We start from the raw sequence: 19,962 nt of genomic DNA on the forward strand, positions 1-19,962 counted from the left end.
TCTGCGGTCCGCCCGCCTCGTGCCCCGTGAGCTGACGCCACCCCCACCCTCGCGCGCTTTAAGGAGGTTCTCGCGTGCGTGGGAAAGTGTGGCAGTGTGTCAGTTCAGACCGACCGGGACCCACCGTGGGAACTATTTAGTGACCAGCGCACGTTTTATTTATATTTTGTGTTATGTGTCGGGTTTATTTAATGTTCACCAGTTCATTTCTTTTTAATTTCGCCTGTAAAATTTGAGCTACGATATTTTAAGCCGTTTCAGCAACCACAAGACAGTAATGGAGATAAATAAGTCAAACTCTTCACTGAGTAGTTTTTACGCATCACATCTTTTATTATATCATACGACTATATACAACATAAGATGTGTATATTTACACACGCCTATTTATGCGTTTAACTAAGTTATAACAAAAGTGAAAGTAAACAATCTTTAACAGAAAGCAAAGTCTAAACAAGGTAAACGCTCAAACCAAATGTAAAGCAAGATTACAGATGCTTCTTGTATTTAGTATAATCTCATTACAAAACACAGGCCCACTGTAATAAATGTCAACCAACGCCCACATAGAAAATAATGAACAAGCATATAACCAATGTAACGAGCTATGAGGTATTGGGAGGTCAATAGGAATAAAGCACGAACACTTTGGCTTTGCAGGTTTGCGGTAAATAAAGACAAACAGACAGACTTTGAAGGTTCCCCACATCAGGAGATCAAACCATGAACGACCTGGACATGTTTGTTGTGGCACTTGAACACTGGAACAGAAGCCATTGTTTCCTTTGGCTGGGTGCCACACTGTAATGCCTCAGCATTATATCACTGGATTAGCCACATTAATCTTTACAGAGAGAATAAGGTGTGACTACAGGTGGTTACGCTGTGTTTTGTTTTAGTTTGGTTTCTGTCTCTCTGTCTGTCTGTCTGTCTGTCTGTCTGTCTGTCTTTATGTCTGTCTGTCTGTCTCTCTCTCTGTCTGTCTTTATGTCTGTCTGTCTGTCTCTCTCTCTGTCTGTCTGTCTGTCTGTCTGTCTCTCTCTCTGTCTGTCTGTCTGTCTGTCTGTCTGTCTGCCGGTCTGTCCTCCATTCTGGCGTAGCCCATTACACAAACCAAAATCAACTTATCCCGATGAAAATATTGGATTTGCAGGCCTGTGCGCGATGACGAATGCATCGTGTAACTTGCCCACAGTTATGAAATGAGGAGAAGAGAGAGATTATGGTAAGTAGGTTAGTGGAGCAACGCAGAGGTTTCACACCCCTCCCTCCCTGTCCTCTAGGCTCGGTGAGTCTCCCTCTGTCTTTTCCCGCTGTTGTTCTGATTCATTTTTACATGAATCTCCTTTCACATACAGCCTTCCAGCACCACCTCGCTTTATGTTCATTCCTTCATTGTTCCTCCAACAGCCTGTGACTATACTGTGAAGGGTTGTCATAATCTACTGTACACAGTTCTATAGAATCTCTCCTGTTTGTGTGCAGAAACAACACAATAAACATTTGAACATAAATGAAGGGCAACAATTTACTGCGTTTCCTGAATAAGTTTAAAAATACAATCCTGGGAAAAGCCTGGTAAGACTGTTTAGTTTTATTCTATTCTGCAGTCATAAACTTCCTCTTCCTCCTGTTTGGATGGTTTTATCAGTCTCATGAGTTCCTTCCTGATCCTCATCTGCCATCTTTCCCGGGTTGTATTATGTCCCTCTGTCGCCATGAAGCAGTCACATCCATCCGGTGTTCGCCTGCCTGCAACGTCACTGACCTCCTGACCCTGAATCTTATGTAACCATGGCAATACCCAAATTAGAACATGGAGCATGGAAAGAAGGAGGGGCTTAGAGCCCCACATACAGGCATGCAGCTCCCAACCAGCTTTCCAGATTAAGTCAGATACAATGAACTGGCCTCTGTGTGTGTGTGTGTGTGTGTGTGTGTGTGTGTGTGTGTGTGTGTGTGTGTGTGTGTGTGTGTGTGTGTGTGTGTGTGTGTGGTTGAGGGTGCACAAGGTGTTTGTGTGAGACCGGACATGCATTGCCCTTATTAAAAATAAATCAAACATGTGGTCATTGGTGAAAACAATCACACAATCAGAAGTGTTTTCCACACGTTCAAAGTGCAGCACATGAGCACAACAACAGTTTAATAGCCTCAACTGGCCTGTGTCCTGCAGTGCACAAAGCCCAGTATACTGAGAGGATTATTTTAGGATCCAAGCTCTAGCTTCCATAATCCTCTCTCCTCTCCTAGCTCTCATCCCGCTAAGCCCTCTCCCTACTCCCCTTTCAAATGCCCACTAATCTCTCTCACTGTGGTTCTCTGTGTATCTGTAATCTGGTTTGTACCCATCACCTGTACCGGGTTCACACCAAGTAAAGGGCGTCTCTCCTCTCTTTTTCCCCGTACACATTGTCCCCATCGTTCCCACCACCTCAAACAACTTGAGGGAGGCTTCATCCATCAATGCTCAAGCTTGCCTTACCGCAATGACACGCGATACAGCTTCCTACACCTTCTTACCGTGGGGTCCCTTCACACCTGCACACGCCCATTACTGCCGGGAGACTCCAAGCGGCAACAGGACATCTCCAGTTACATGACATGTGATCTGGGTTGATGCCTATTCATCAACCCTGCTAATGACCAGTGCTGGGCCTGATTTTGTTTGCCACCAGACGCGCCCTGATTACAGCGTGCCAGCGGTGCAGCAGGTGTGATCTTCGTCCAGTGCACCGCCCTAGAACAGGACATTATGTCAGCATGCTAACATTAGCTGATTGATGTAATTAAAAGCAGTTGTTCAAAATCAGAATGACAACAAAATAACTTCTGAATGCACTGTCGCCGCAGTTCTGCATTGTTTGAAACCTAATCAGCGAACTGGATGTGACTCGCATACGTCAAAAAAGAACTAGACTGTCCTTCATTTGTCTCAAGTCTATTTGTCCTCCTCCACAGCTGTTGATACCAGAGACCACTGAAATAATTAGCCCTCAGGTCCACGTTAGCTCCACATCCTGTGGTCGGGAGTTGGGCTTATTTATTTAGTCTTGACTGGCGCTATTTAAGCGATAGGCATCCAATTAAGGGTGACATTTACCATGATGTATCTGCCCGCGCTGCTTCCTCACACTGCACTCGTCCTGTTGTCTGTCAATATCAATCTGCCTGTATCTAGATCACGCCACGTCTGACAGTCAGGCAGCACGGAGCGAGCGGGCATTTGCAGAGCGATAAAAAGGACAGAGTAATAAACTTTAGACGAGCTAATAACACTAGTAGCACGGGAGGCCCACATAGCACATATCACGAAACTGAAAATGTCTAAATGCTCAAAAACATTTATTTGGAATGCTGAATTTAAATTTGATTATGAGGAAATCTGTCCATTGTCGTCTTTGCATAATCATAATCAGTGTTCTGTCGGCTCCAAAGAGCCAAACGCGTTTGAGCAAGGTTATTACCTCATGTGTCATTCCTCCCATCTGTTGCCCCTCCACTCCCACCCCCCTCCTCCCTTCGATTCATTGCTAATTAAGAGCTCATACTTCCCACATTTCTATGGTTACGAAACATGTTTATAGCAATGTCATCATTCATGTACCCGCGTCAACCAATGAATCAATGTTCTAATCAAAGAGGAAAAAAGGGGGTTTGAGGTAATTCACCAAGCTAAATCTAGAAATGCACTGGTGTTTCCAGTCCAGGAGGTGAAAAGCCACATAAATACTGTACATACGTGTCACATATAAACCACAGTCTGCATTTTCATCAGCTGACACGCAACCCTCCTCTACAAACCAGTTTGCCAGGACCAGCCTCAGTTCTCCAGGAAGGACACTGAATTTATAGTAATAGTCACTGAAACATGGGGCTTAGCAATTCTGAGATAATTGGTAATATAATTCATTATATTCATAATATTTACTTTTTAAAAGGTTCATTTGATCCAACAATAGCAACAAACCATCAGCTTCACACATCTGTGCCGAGTGAAACACAATAAAGGAAAACACAGAGGGAGGAAGCCAAGGCGGCGTCCCAACAATCTGAAGATGATACTGAAAAGCGATCGCCTCTTTCCAGCACCCGCTTCCATGACAACAGCCTTGCAGGGCCCCTGACCCCATGGCTGGCCTGTAATGATTCATCCGCCCAGAAGGTGTGGCAACACCCGCAAATGTGCACACATGTGTGAAGGCTCACATAAAGACGTGTGGCCAGACACGCATACATAATGCAGAGCCGTGTTCCTCTCATTTTACAGCTCTAATGGAGGCAGCAGCACAGGGTTTACATCCTGTTGTTCATGCAGAAACCTGCAAATGTATATTCACATGCTTAACATGGGCGCTGATTAGCGACGTCTACTCGAGCCACACCCACAGCAGCAGCTCCGCAGGAGCGTGTGCATTAATGTGCGTATGAATGCAAATGTTGGCTCAACGTGCCAGGCAGGCATTCCTGCATGTCGCTCAGTGGCTCCGAAGGGCAAGACAGCAGTCAATCACGCCTCAAGATTGAAGGAGGAGTTTTAATTGACAGTGTCTGACTTAGGTGTCATTTATAAGGATCAAACAAAGGAAGGGACCTAAATTTTACACATGCTTGAAAGATCTTAAGTATCAGTATAGCTAACAGTAAAACATTCTTTCTCTTGTTCCTAGTTTGCAAGTGTAAACTGAGAGGCTTTTGTTTCCTGTATCTAATTACGCTACTAGTGTTGACAGCTCAGTCAACTGGGTTTCAAAATAAAAGGGCACATCACATAGCAGATTTCGTTGAATTAGTGTGAATGTGCACTGATGCGTGAACTTGGAAGTTCCTAGGTTCTGCGTCCTCACTGACACCCAGACACTCCCTCTGTGAATCTGTCAACAATGCAGCCAAGCAAACATCACTAAATAGCATTCGGCAAATAACCTCATATCTCAGTGCCAATGTTGTAGTTGTAACGGCTGCTGGCAAAAAAAAATATATTTTGTTTCCTGTTTCCTTGTTCACTTTGACCCACATTTAATGAGAACTAGTTACACCTGAAAATAAAATGAATGACTACGACTGTGTAAAGTAAAACTTTAAGGCTAGTATCGATGGGATGAGGCGACTAATACACGTACGGGCAGGTTTCTGTGGACCCCTGCTGTTTTGCCAGAAGAGAGTTTATTGATGTAATTAGAGAAGCAAGTTAACAGATCAGAATTAGACGCCCAAGTAAACGTGTCAGCTGCTCAGGCCCGAGTCGCGCACCGAGCTATTGTCCTCCACTCACCGAGACACACAGATGGCTGTGTCCCCGATTCCCATTGTGCTGCTAAGAGGTGCACGCTGGCGGTGGTGTATATGGGCCACTGCCATGCTGTTGAGGATTTACTTATCCCCGATGAATCAGCGCGATATGCCCGATATGTGTTCCTGACCCACTTGCCCAAGCATGACCCACGTATACATGGACCCACGAGCAGGCGTGTCCTGCAGGCGCACGCCCAGCGACACCTTAGCATCGGGTGCTGACACATGGAAGCCCCCCCCCCCCTTTTCTATGTTTTCAATTTCCCATATGTTCCTCTCATGGGCTGATAACCAGCGTTTGTTGCTTTAATCACCTGTGAGGCAGAGGAGCTGTTTCTTTCTTCCGTCCTCCAGCTTCTCTCATTCGGTCTTGTTGTCCACTCTCCTGGTCTCTGGCCCGGTGGCCCACTTCTCCTAATCATCCTTCAGTCCCTTACAGTATTTCTCCTTCCTCCATCATCAAGCCTTAAGGCAGTCTGGGGTCAGGCCAGTTAAACTGCACTCATCCTCATTCCTTCCACTCCACTTTATTAGACACAAGTTTCTATTGTTGTGTTCCATTAATAACAACCCCCCTTTTCCACTTGCAGTTCCACTTTTCTACTGACCTATTTTTTATGTACTTTTTTATGTGATAAACATGGCTTCTATCTCAAATCTCTCTCCTCCCCTCATCACAGCGACTCATGTTGTTTCTCTAGTCTTCAGTAAATTAGATTTTTGTGTTTGCCTGCTTTGCTTAGTTTTTCTTTTAGCACAGGGCAGAGGACACATGTTTTTGTTTATATGCAGTATGCACCCCCCCCTCCTCTTTTCGCTCACAGGCTATTAAAGTCATGCAAGTCTTTTTAAATGAAGACACGCTGCGATGAAACAACGACCCCTGCTGATAGGAAGTGTAACTGCACTTATAGAGTGGACATCTCAGGCCCAAAAAGTGGCTGAGAGGGTTCAGGACAAAGTTTCACAGGTCGTTAGATACGGGACATCATCGGTAATTGGAACGGGTCTCAGTGCCAGATCTTCACTTTGCAAACATTGCTGTTAATCAGTAAATGAAGCAGCTCCGTGGTGAGATGCGGGGAGAATACGTGTGCACTCATCCCCTACAGGCACAGTCCATGTTTTCTTTTCCTGGAAAAGATTAAATTAAAATCTTGAAACGTTCACCTTCTGCATAATTTAACTTCATTGCATTTATTCTTTAAGTTCAGGTTGACTTAACACAGCAAAAGAAACCTGTCAGTTCACTTATTGACAGGTTCTACTTACTGCAATGATGACATGGTAAAATATCAAATGAGAACAAAACAATTATTATTTAATTTCTTTTATAACAATCTTATTACTGTGAAAATGTTTTAATTAGACATATCAAGTAGGAGCTGTTGCTGGTGCAATAGAAATCTGGGTAGAAGTAGTTAATAGAAATATTCAGAAATAGAAAAAGTAGAGATATTCACATTGTTGTGTAAATATTTCCATCATTCCTCTTTATTCACAATGAAACAGCTCCATCACTGTATGGAAAAGCATCATTTTATTTATGGTACAGTTTACTCTCAGCTGCCACAATTGGATTACTGGAGGAATTTGTCCATGGGTTTATTATTTCCTGCTTATAAACCATCCAGGAGACACCCCTGGGAGCTTTAATCCAATCACTGTCCAGATTCAATATAAAGAGACGGTATCATAACATCAGGTTTCTTGAGAAAATGCTAGTTTAAAGTTGTAGCCTGACCTGTGAGTCAACCTTTTACAATGTGTCCAAAACAGCAGCAGAAAGTTAGACATGAAGCGGAAAACCTTTTTCATTGTGCTCATCAAACGTGTACAGGAATCAAGGTCAAATCTGAATTCAGGAAGAGCCAAAGACTCTGAGCTGATTGAATTAGTGAAGTGAAGTGGTTGAAGTGTTTTACTTCAGTAATCACAGCATCTGGTGTCAGCTGCTACATATGTATTATGTAAGGGAGGAATTACTTACTTCTCTAAGTGTGTACGATTTAATCAGTAAACAATCCCTAATTTGTCTCACTCACCTGATGCCACCCACCCCCCCCCCCCCCCCCCCCCCCCCCCCCACACACACACACACACACACACACACACACACACACACACACACACACACACACACACACACACACACATGCAGAGTCGTTCTCACACACTGTGATGAGGGTGTGGACAAGGAAATGAGGCGATGTCGTGCTCGTCTCCTTTAACTGGTTTAACTGGGACAATTGGGGTAAAGCTGTAAAATTATACCCGCAGCTAAACAAATTATTAGCGGCTGTGATCAAGTAATTGAATCTCCATCGAGCAATGACTCCCTTTCACCACAGAGGCATGTTGGGATTATGTGCGGCTACCATTTATTGACGCGATGATGTCAGCCCTGCGGTGTGTTCACACCATCCATCATCATTATGTGCCTCTAACATTACCTCTCGAGCCTTTGCAGCATGTAAAACATTGTGTTGATATAATACAGGTCGTAAACAGAGAACGGGGAAATCTGCTGGAACCTGTTCTGTCACTGTCATAAATGAACAGTAGCCGGCACTTCGTCTTACTTACGGGAGCATTGGGTGTAGGAGTGAATAGGGCGACGACAATGCGAGGTCTGCACCCACTGTGCACAATGGACGCGCACCACAGTGTTGGTATACACTGAGTCGTAGTGCTAACATGGGCGTTAACGCACACTCGTGGCTGCGTTCCTATGTTTGTGAGGACACTTGTGATCTTTATAGTGAAGCATACGCGCTCGTCCTCGTCAACCTCAGATCAACATGCACAACGAGCGCACGGATGCTTGTCGTTTCTCACGGTGCTGCGTTTCACAAATAGGTTGGACAATAAGTGCAGATTTTATATTTACAGTTTTTGTCTTTTGCTCACACACTAAAAGCGAATGCTTAGACCAAAGCCTCAATACTTAAACTCCTTGCACAATGTTTAACACAGTCTAACCGTAGCTTAAACACAATTTTCAACTTTGTACTTTGGTTTCATTTTTGTAACACACTTGTTACAAGACACTACACAGGCTTTCTTACATTAAACACATCAAACAAAATTTCCTGTTATCATTGGGAAAAAAACACAACACCAAACAGTCTGAGCCTCAGCGCTACAAACAGGCCCCAGGTCAGACGTGTAGAGAACTTTGCAAACATGGAGGCAATGAGAGTCAGAGTGAGAGGAAGAGAGAGAGAGGAGTCACATGAAATCAGGGCCCCTCTCACTAGGTCCCATGCACTACATGCAGCTGTGCAGCACAGACCAGAGCAGCCCAGGCTTGTGTCAGTTTCCAGCGTGCAGCTCTGGTTCAGAATTGGTTCAACAACCAGAACAGTTTATACCTGCTCCCTCTTTTTTTGGTGTGATAACTATTCTTTGATTACTTCAGAAATATTACTTTTGAGTTTTACAGAAGACGTCTGAGCAAATTAGAATTAAAACAAGGAAACACAAAGACTGGAGTGTTCTATATAAAGTTCAACAGTGTGTTGCTGGTGACATGAAAGGGTGATTCAGTTGGAGCTTGTGTGTAAGGGTTTGTTGCAAAAATTAGACTAGAGTGTTAAGTTTTGATTACAGTCTTTTTTGATAGAGATGTGAGTTGTTAATCTCCAGGTGCTGATGTCTGATTGGTTTGTGTGTACAGTTTTGACATAATGGGCAAAATTTTGCAAAACGTGTGTAAACAATAGGCCAAAACTGTAACAGTCGGATCCATGAGCTCTTCTAAAGGAGCCAGTGCTTCCACAGTAACAGTGTGATGGAGTCTGAACGAAGCTTTGGGTGAAGGGTGCCCCTGAAGAGAGGTGAGCGAGCTGACCGGGTCAGAAACAGAGAGTGCTGCGTATCAGTGCCGCCAGGCTCACTTTCCGCCGTGCAGACGGTGGCCTGCTGTGGGACGAGGCTCCAGATAACAGGTATCGCAGTAAACAATCTGTGAAGGCTCAAGGACAGCTCGGTTTTCAATTAATCCAGCCCTCATTGTGTTACAGCCCGTCAGTACCACAGCTAATCACCAGGACCGGGCCTGACACACTGACACACATTTATGCTGTGGCTGCCGCACACATGCACGCACCCACCCCCTGCTGAGAGCCGGGCATGTGCCGCAAATGTGCATGTGGGAGCACTGTCAGTACAGAGATGGACCCCAATGCAACATCAGCTGACATAAAAACTGACCTGGACATTGTGTGTGTGCTCGTAAAAGCTTTTGGAACAACTTACTGCAAAATGATTACAGGCAGACGAAGATGCCAAGACACAGAAAAACATTTCAAACATTTTAAAAATGTCTCAAATATTTCATATAGATTATTCTTTCTATTTCACCTATAGGTGAATAGGTCTCTGGGTTTTCTGTAGGTTTAGGGGCCATTACTATACTTTGTAACATTCTTAGAAGCATACATATATGTAATGTCAAAACTTAATGTGTAATGTTTTCAGTTATTTATCCTTATAACGCTTTAGCTAGTTTTAAAAGGTGTTGAATCTTTTTCTGTAGCTTTAGGGAACAAAGCTACAGTAAAACGTACTTTCACAATTTACAGTGTAGCTGCAATGTTTTCATACGGTGCATGTAGCTTTTCCACACTAGACAGGTCGAAAAAATGCACAAATAAATGAAAACAGAATTTATACAACACACGTAGAAACAACAAATAAAAACTGTAAAGTAGAAAACAAAACAACAAAAAAAAATTCAATCAATTTTATTTACTTTTTAATGCGGACTTTTTTAAAAAAATGTTGACCTGTTTCTTATATATTCTCAATAAACTACTGTTGATTTGTTCACAGAACATCTGACGCATGAGGACAGCGGATGTAAAGACAATCAAACACAAGTTCCAACATGAAGATAAAGCGGTGCGGCAGAACAGTCGGGATTGAATTCCTGTCACGATGCATCAATTTACAGCATTTCTACATTGCGGCAAAGTACATCTGCAATATACTGACCCCTGAACCAGGTTTCCATGGAGACGCGCGGTTGCCTCACGGACTCACACAGCTGGACAATGGCAGAGGTAATCTCAGCATCGCACAAAGCAGGTAAACACCTTTGTGTGAAGAAGCACAGAAAAAACGGGGACAGTTTACTGGGAAATTGGACAAAAGATTGAGGCGTACGTTATGGAAGTGGTCGGGAAGCAGCCCACACTCACATAAAACACAGAATTCAGGCTTTAAAAAGAAGAATTGTCCTACATACTGTTAAATGTCTGTTAAATAATGGGAGTCAAGCAAAAACGGGAGTTAGTAGAGTTTTACTGAATGTGACAAAAAAGAAATCTACTCTGTATCAGAACTCCTCATCTCTGTGACAAAAAGTAAAGATTTTCCTTTCAGTTTGGCCTAAAATGAAAACAAATCATCTGTCAGTGTTTTGACCAACCATCCGCTTGTTTAGAACCAGTAATAATGACAGAAACAGTGAGACTCTCTTTATTTACCCCGAGCGTGTGCTAATGATGTAATGTCAGACTGGGAGATAATTGGACAATTTCGCTGCGTGCATTCAGATCTCCGTCAGACTGGCTCCTGTGGGACCCTGTTACCGCCACAGACACTTTGATATGCAAAAGCCCGTGCTCTGTCAGGAGCCGCTTTATTCTCCTGGCTGGGCAAAGCACCGCGCGTGAAAAATGATCAAACGCCGCAAATAGCATCACACGTCTGGAAATGAAAACAGTTTATGGCTGCATTTAGAGGGAGATGACTAGATTTTCACTAGTCCCATTGTCATGCTAAATATCTAATATTCCCTAAATGAGGTGTGTAATGGGTGAAATGGTGGGAAACAAGCCTGGCGGTGTTTTGGAATCATCAGAGTTGTAATATGACAAAATGTTATTTTCTGCACTGCATCATTATTAGAGCAACGGTTTTCTAGTGTGAATTATTCATTAACCGTCATCATCATTTTGTTCATACCTGCATTAGGGAGTTTGGGGTGATATTAAAGTTATACTCTCAATTCTATATAATATTTTTGCACAAGAAAATGAAAAACAAAAAAAATATATATTTTTCATTGATTTAATACTAGACCTAAATATTATTGGAAACATAGCTGTAGCCTGGATCTGTGTGTTTAGACAGGTAAGATACTACACAGCACTTTAAAATGTAAGTTAGGCTTCTGTCTGTCGTGTCCTGACAACAACACCAATCACATATTGAAATAATTCGGATGCCACCTCCTCCAGATGCCTGAGCGGCCTCGTTTTGCCGCAGGCTTTTCTCTGTCTCTTCTCAGCGGCTGCAGTGACACAGCCCATCCTGACACGCAGCGGAGGTGTGATGAGGCTGAGCAGTGCACACGTTGGGCCGTGAAGGCTCAGCCAATCACCGGGACCCCAGGTGCTTGTGTTCACAGACATCGGCTGTGTGTCGCCGACGCTGGTGCCGCTATAGCGACTCGCCAATTAGCTTCACACATCCTGCTGATTTTCCACTCAGGCCTAGACGCCACGCGCAGGCTGTGCACCGGGCATCCGTGCTGGACGCGCGTACGGTATCGTGCACGGCTCCTGCATCGCTGCTCGTCATGCGCTTCTGTTGGCGCTCGCTCAAAATGAATCAAAGATGCGCTCAAAAGAAATGTTAGAAATGCCTCCATGCAGGTGCTGAGTAGTTCCCGCGAACTCAATTAAACTTTCGCTTTAAACAGGTTCATGAGACGAGTGATGAGAACCACAGGGCCGGAATCCAAGAAACTGAACAAGGGTGTGGAGGAAAAAGTAAGCGTTGCGATCGCATCACTTCTAGACAGAGTGTGTGACATCCAGTTTGAAGCTGCAGCAGCTTTTTCTGTAGCGTGTGGGAGAGTGGTGGTGTCAAAGGCCTCGCACTGACCCTGCATTGAGACAGACCAGATGGGAACTTCACCACTGACAGAAGGTTTGCTTGTTTTTCAGCCACGGCTAATCAGTAGCACGCATCAAAAGCCCCCCCCCCCACTGGTTTAGGTCTCAGCCACTCCACTCCAGTCCAGTGCAGCTCCTTCTACACTGTTAGTCTCCATCCATCCACCTGGGGGCTCTCTGCTCCCACTCAAACCTCCAATGTGCTGTAGCTGTTATGAAGTCATCTGTTGACGCATCCATCTCCACTCTCCTTCCTGTGCTTTGTCCTCCGGGGTTCATTTCTTAATATTTCCAGTTTATTACTGTGTCTTCCGCCGCTCATTTTTACCCATTACACGGTGGCACTGCAGGGGTTGACAGGAAAATACAGTATTTAAAACTTTTTGTATTTAAGTCATTACTGGCAAATGACGAACTCTGCCTTGAAGCGGTGTTGGCTTTGATGATGATAAGACAATGAAGAGGAGGAAGGGCAAAGAGACAACCACTTAATTACCTTAAGCGGATTTGAGCAGAGCATTTTTCCAGCATCTCGTGTCTCCCTCTGCTGGTCAAGACCTTTATTGCAAAGCAGCTGCAATATTTTTTGTTGGTGTTTACACACGTTCGGCTGGTGGCAACAGGCACCAACAGCACATGTAAGTGTAAAGAAAGGACAGGTCTAAATTTACCAGCCTCAATGTGTTTTGTTATGCATTTTCTGAGCCTGGCTCCAGGCTCTTAAACCTGTTATAGATTTGTTTGTTATAATGTTAACTCATTAGTATTTGTTCAGTTTAGTATTTATTTTAAACATATATTTTATATTTGTCTTTATTACAATGACAACATGTTTATAGTCAAGTAAAATGGTTTGTCATATTTTGGATATTGAAATTTGGGCAAAGCAAATATTTACATTTGATATACTGTTTAGTCCAGATATTAAAATGGTTGAAACCTGGCGTTATGTGAAGCACAGCTGTGAAGTGGGGAGTCAAATCAAGGAAAGTACTAGCTGGCACTGTTTCAGCCTCTTCATTAATCAGATTTATCATAATGACTGTGAGTAGGCCTGCAGGATGGATGGATGGATGGATGGATGGATGGATGGATGGATGGATGGATGGATGAATGGATGGATGGATGGATGGATGGACGGATGGATGGATGGATGGATGGACGGACGGACGGATGGATGGATGAACAGATGAACGGACGGACAGACGGACAGATGGACAGATGGATGAACGATGGATGGATGGACGGACAGCAAGCAAAACCAAGTCACCTCAAACCTGCAGAGGACAGTGAGGAACGACGACACAAACGTCGCTGCGGTACTGAGCACAGTGTGGGGGACATCCGCTACCATCGCTCCAGCACTGCGGCACTGGAGGGCTCAGTCACATAAAACATCAGCAAATGAGCGTCCCCTGACAGGTCCTCACAGTCCGCCGCCACTCAACAGATGGGAAATGGCCTGACAGGCTCCCCAGGGAGATAAAGAGCTGGCCGTGGAGAGGAGGAGCAGCTGATGGACCTGCAGCCGTTATGTGAGTTTTATGATTGTTTTGGTGAATATGCAGAAGCGTGGTTTCAGGCTTGTGGCTGCTGTAACAGTAATCCGACTGTGTCTAATGGAGCAACAGCACACTCTAATGAAGACTGACAGTACTACGCTGCTCAGTCACTGCAGGGCGGCAGACCCAAACCGAGCAGCGCCTCACTTTCATTAATAGCAGGCTTGTACAGAGTCGCTTGTAGCACATGACTCTTTCCTTCTGTTTAACAGAATATTAAAAAATGCATCAAACATAATAATTCACTACCATCATGTTTCCTTATTATTGACTAAATAAGACACACTTCATGGCTGGTTGCATGGTCATGTACTTTGTTCTTTTGTTCTGGGATTATTACAACTACTGAGTGAGATTAGAATGTGATTATATTCAATCAATAAAAGAGATTCATGAAGGCGCAGTTAATAATGACAAACCCAGGGCTCAACGTCTGAGTGGTTTATTAGAATAAGAAAGTTGACACAGAGCAAAGTCTCCATGCGGAGTGACAGGCAGAGCTCGGGACGGTGTGAAGAACGGTGAACGATGGCTGGAGATTCTTCGTGTGTGTGTGTGTATGTGTGTGCGTGTGTGTGCGTGTGTGTATGTGTGTTCATGCACGTGTTGCTCTTTGCGTGACGACGGACAGGTTTTCGTTGCAGACACGGGCACACACACTTCAGCATGTACTGTACAAATTCACACGTCAGCTACTTCTGTACACACACACGGAGGCTGTGTCGTCATGCAGCTACTGCACTTAAATTACATGTAAGCGTGGACGTTATGTACATGTAGCCACCAGCCTCTGCAGGACAGCGGGGGGGCTCCATTCGAGAGCAAAGTCTCTGCGAGCCTCCGTCCGTGGAGGTCGTCCGCTCCTCCGCTGCCTTTAAGATTCAGCGTCCAGACGGGCGGCAGCACCTCAGCGCTGCTTCCTCATCACTGTCAGTATAATAATCATCATGATAGTCATCGACTTCATTGTCCTCATCAAAATCTGGCACATCAGAGAATCAAAGTTGAAATCATATACATTAAATCCCATATTATTTCAAAGCAAATATCTACCACAGAAACAAACGATAGAAAAACAAAACTTGACATAAATGATCAGTGTCGACTAAATACATCTACAATTTTACAAAAATGCAAATGTTGATTTTGCTTTTGCTGTTTTTGTGCTTTTTTTCCCCCATGCGTCGGTTCAAAGGGGAGCAGCTCCGTGTCCCTCCGACGGATGGATGGTGGATTTTATACAACATAGCCTTCGCTTCTGGGCTCCGTCTAGGGCAGCGAGGCCTGGAGGGCAGGATGGCAGTTATTGGCTGGAGGGGGGGGGGGGGTGGGGGGGGGGGGGGGGGGGGGGGGGGGGGGGTGGTCTACACAGCACAAACAACCCCAACACAGACACACACAGCGCAGACAGACACACTGGGTCACGAGGGCTGGGCAGGAATTATGTGTGTCTGTGTCTAAACACAAAGAATGTGTGCGCGTGAATGTACGACTATAGGCGATAAGTGCTACGTTTAATAAAAACACCAAGCAAAATTATTTCCAACCAAAGGAAAGCAATTTAACGCATGAGAAGCTTTGAAAATGTCGCAACACATAGAGGATTCTGACGTGAAATAAAGGATTTGGTGAATCGCTATGAATTCTGTTTCTGCGCCCGACTCATTAAATTAACAAGCCGACCTTTAATGGGGACAAACAGGACGAGAGCGCCGCCCGGGTGGAGACAGGACGCGGGTCTGTTAGCAATAAAAGGCGACTGGGAAGAAGAAGGAGACAAAGTGCAGCTGGCGGCGAAGGAGGAGCGTGAAGTACGCGGAGAAGAGGGAGGATGATGGCTTTAATAAACACACCAGATTCCATGATGTCACACCTACATTCCTCTGGCGGCCGGTAACGTCGGGGAACGACAATCGAGTTATGCAGTTAGTCAGATAACATCACGCACTGTACATTGCATTTCCTAGAACACGTCAGTGTCGGCCCATTTCAAGCCTGAGCTCTATTTCGGATCTTAATTCAATTGCATCCCAAATTTGGTTAGAGCGCTCACAGTGTGTGTGTGTGTGTGTGTGTGTGTGTGTGTGTGTGTGTGTGTGTGTGTGTGTGTGTGCGCGCGCGCGCGCGTGTGTGCGCGTGCGTGTGTGTGCGTGTGTGTGTGTGTGTGTGTGCGTGCGCACGTGTGTGTGTGCGTGCGTGTGTGCGCGTGCGTGCGTGTGTGTGTGCGTGTGTGTGCGTGTGTGTGTGTGTGTGTGTGCGTTCGTGTGTGTGTGCGTGTGTGTGTGTGTGTCTGTGTGTGCGTGTGTGTGTGGGAGCGTTCGGCTGGTGGTTGCTGGACGTGCGCCTCCCTCTCAGGGCCGATGTGTCTGCAGTAATCTTCTCAGGGGCTCATCAGGCCTTTGGAGGGCCAGGAATGTACTTTGCTTAATCAAGCATGTTTAGCGAAACACCGGAGGAGATGCGGAGCGAGGACACGGCTGGCTGCGTGCGCACACACACACACACAGGGACGGATAAAGAGAGGCAGAGATGAAGGGCAGGGCTGGTGGACGGCTCCGTCTCCTCAATGCTAATGACCTGTTTGAGGGTGGAATGTGTAAAGAACACACTACGCTAACGCGACGAGGCGCTGATGCAGTAACATCATGTTTGCCTGCTTGACCTCCTCCCACGTCCTCCTTTCATAAATCTCCTTCACTGCCTTGTCCTGTACACCTCCTCCAACCGTTGGCTGTGGTTTTCATTAGAGCTGGGTTTCAAACCTTAAAGCCGCAATAACTCACATTCTGTTGGAACTTAGAACGCGCAGCGAGAAGCTCTGTCTCTCGTTCTGGAGGAGGTCGTGTTTCCGGGTCACACGTCGGCCCGTCGCTCCTTCAGCCAGACCTGACATCTGTGCCGTCGTGGCTTCTGTCTGGGCCCGAGGCCGAGGAGGCAGCGCTACAGTTACACGAGGAGCCACAAGATAACGATGACGCTGTGCAGGAGGTGAGGAGGAAAACGAAGCTGAAGAAAACAGGAGACGAGACGATGCATGGTCTGACTCCATATGTGGGAGAAGGTCGGGGGTTTGGTTGTCTTCAATCTGAAATGAGTTCCTCTGCAGAGCCTTTGATATCAGATATTACACAGGCTGCTGTCAGATTTATGTTCATACGTGTTTTTAAGGACTGTGTTTAGGAAACCAACAGCAGGTCATTACTCTGAAAAATAAAAAAGGAGCCACGATAAGAAGCGGTTCCACCTTTTAAGGCAGATGTGTTGGTACATGTAGCAGATGGAGAGCGACAGTATCGTTAATCTGGACTCATATTTCAGCACCTGATGTCCAACATTCCCTCTGCCTTTATCTCCGCTTTGCTCTTTCTACTTTTACTCTGTCCTTTATGTTGCACAATAGCTAACTTTAACTGCCGGCGGATACTGTAGTTACACAGAGCTGGTTATTTGAAAGCCGCTACCTGCTGTGGCTGAAAAAGAGGGATGAGCACAAAATGTTCCAGACTTTTTACGTTGTGTGTTGTTTGCCCGTCTGTGTGTGTGTGTGTGTGTGTGTGTGTGTGTGTGTGTGTGTGTGTGTGTGTGTGTGTGTGTGTGTGTGTGTGTGTGTGTGTGTGTGTGTGTATTATCCAACATCTGGGTCCACATTCTCTCCAACTAAACACAGGCCAGTTTCCCTGTTTTATCTGCAGGTCTGTAATGGCTTAAATATAGTGTATAGCATGAACCGCTCCCACGCAGAGCAGCGACACTGTTAGCACAGATTTGTGAATGTCAAGCAAAGGGATGGTGCACAGCATTAGAGGCTCAATAGAGAAAAGAACAGGGGCGGCAAAAAAAGAGAAGAAGAAGAAGAAGAAGAAGAAGAAGAAGAAGAAGAAGAAGAATGAGAGTAGAATTGATCAAAGCTGTTTTCTTCGCACTCAATACGAGCAGCACGATCACGGGTACGAGCCCCGAGACACTCGCGCACCATCACACGCCGCGTCTACAGCTCCGTGACCCACATGAAGACGCGCTGACGCTGGATCTACATGTGAACCAAGAACAGCCGAGGACCAAACAGACAACGTCAAAAGATCAGATGACGGATTGTAAGAGTAACTCCAGAACCAACGGTACCCAGGCCCATCTGGTCCTCTTTATCCTGGCAGAGAAAGGGACGCAGCCACGGCGGGGCCCGTTGTGGCAGAACCGACCCCCAGGCCCACCACCCCCCGCCCCCCGCCTCCGCCCCAGCTCCCTCTCTCTCTCCCGCCAAGCGGAGCGAGGACATGCTCGGCTCCGCTTGGTACATCTCGCGTGATGGATGGAGCCGCTGTCCTCCTCATTGATATTCTGCCAGGCCGTGGAACCGGGCTCGGCCCCCGACTCTTTAACGGCTATTTGTTGCCGCAGTCTCCTCCTGCTTCTGGGGCACAAAGAAGCCCAGTGTCAGGCAGAAGAGGCTGAATGGAGCTCCCGAGCGGCCGGATCGGACAGGCAGACAGCCCCAGCTCACATTCCCTCCCTCAAATGGGCGGCGGAGCCCAGGGAGGCCGCGAAACGGGTCGGGTCGGACCCAGGCATACTGAGAGGCAGCGAGGGAGGGAGAGAGGGAGGGGAGACACTGTTCCCTCTCCCCTCCGCTCTGCTCTTCCTGACACCCATAAGCCTCAGTTTGCTTTGCTGAGAAAACAGTGATTATAAAAATATCATTTGGCTTTTTCTTTGTCCTCGTGATACTTTCCTATTATTGCTCTTTCGTTTATCGTGCCTCTGCCCAGAGCTGCTTCGGAGGAACTGGGGATCACATAAATTACACGGGCAGTCTCTTATCACTACCCACTCTCAACCCTCCAAACTCGGACTGTTAAAATCCATTTGTCTCTGATTGTTTATGAAACGGGCAAATAATGTTGTCACCAGCTTCATTAAATGGTTGAGCTTCACAGTTAAGACAGAACACTGGCTGGGGTTGTTGTGGCCACGCACGCACGCACGCACGCGCGCACGCACGCACGCGCGCTGCAGGATTCATGAAGAGTCACTGCCCTCTGGCACGGCTACAACAGTTTTGGTCTCGTGTGAAACCCAAAGCAAAGCACATTGTCGTCTGCTGGATGCCACTGGCACAAAAGAGAAACAAAAAAAAAAAACAAAAGCCGAAACGAAATTTCACACTTAAAGAAGATCCACGGTGAACAGAGCGGTGAAGGGCGGCCTTTCAGATTCGCTGCTGAAAGGGTCACTGTATTTTATATGTCCACGCTTCGCCTCCTTTCCTTTCTTTCACCCCTCTCTGCAACATACTGTTTGTCCCATGATGTAAAGTCACCCTGGGTTCTCATGGGTTCCACCATGGACGGAGCAGGAGGTCACGCCTCCGACTGAAAGCGGAGGAACAGGAAACGAGGAGCGTCCTCCTCCTTCTCGCATCTCTGGTTCTTTTCTCTCTGTCTCTCTCTTCACTCAGCTGAATGACATCAGAACATTGAATGACAGTGAGAGAGGACGGACGGGGTTAGGGTTGGACCGGGGCAGCGACTTGGAGGGGTTAATTTATTCCAGTTTACTGTTGGAGGGAATGGGCGTTCACGAGAGAGCTTCGTGTCAGGGCACGTGCGCTTCCCTTCATTGGCCACTGGGGGCGCGCTCTCCCATGTTCTTCACCAGGAGGTGGCTGAAGTCCGCCAGTTCTCCCAGTCCCCGCGGCCCGTGCATGTCTGGCCTGATGAGGCCGTGGCGCTGGGGGTGGTAGGGGGCTCCGTTGTTGCTGTTGTAGTTGAGAGCTTCGTGGCTCCAGCGGGGCTCCCCGTAGTCCATGTGGGGGGTGGGGGCGGACACCACCCTGCGTCGGTCGGGCGAGTCCTGCGGCGTGGCGGGGTAGATGTACTCGCCCGCCGAGTTCCTCAGGGCGCCGGAGGGGCGGCCGCCACCGTGCTCCCCCCTCTGGGTGGCCAGGATCAAGTAGCGCTGGCGCTCCGTGTGCGGCGGCAGCACCACCTCCCCGGGGTCCTCGATCCGGACCATCCCGCCCCCTCCGCCGCCGTGCAGGTACTTGGAGCTCAGGTAGATGACGGAGCTGTTGGGGCAGGGAGTCCCCACGGCTGTGAGGAACGTCTGGCTCTGGTCCCAGTCGGGGTCCGGGAGGCGCATGGGCCGCTTCTGCTGCAGCGGCGTCTGCTCCGGGGTCGGCAGCAGGCCCGGGTCCATGT

At 46.7% G+C, this 19,962-nt stretch overlaps 1 protein-coding gene across 1 annotated transcript in view; it reads right to left on the reverse strand.

Moving 5' to 3' along the window:
* Positions 1–15,109: 15,109 nt before the first annotated feature.
* sema6bb (sema domain, transmembrane domain (TM), and cytoplasmic domain, (semaphorin) 6Bb) overlaps positions 15,110–19,962 on the reverse strand; it is a 94,748-nt gene continuing 89,895 nt past the window's right edge. The window contains exon 17 of the mRNA XM_029148961.3: positions 15,110–19,962. This exon is cut by the window's right edge and continues 321 nt beyond it. Within this exon, the coding sequence (XP_029004794.1) occupies positions 19,379–19,962 (584 nt within the window). The 3' untranslated portion in view covers positions 15,110–19,378.

The sequence above is a fragment of the Betta splendens genome, chromosome 4, assembly GCF_900634795.4.
Source record: "Betta splendens chromosome 4, fBetSpl5.4, whole genome shotgun sequence".
Taxonomy (NCBI): Eukaryota; Metazoa; Chordata; class Actinopteri; order Anabantiformes; family Osphronemidae; genus Betta; species Betta splendens.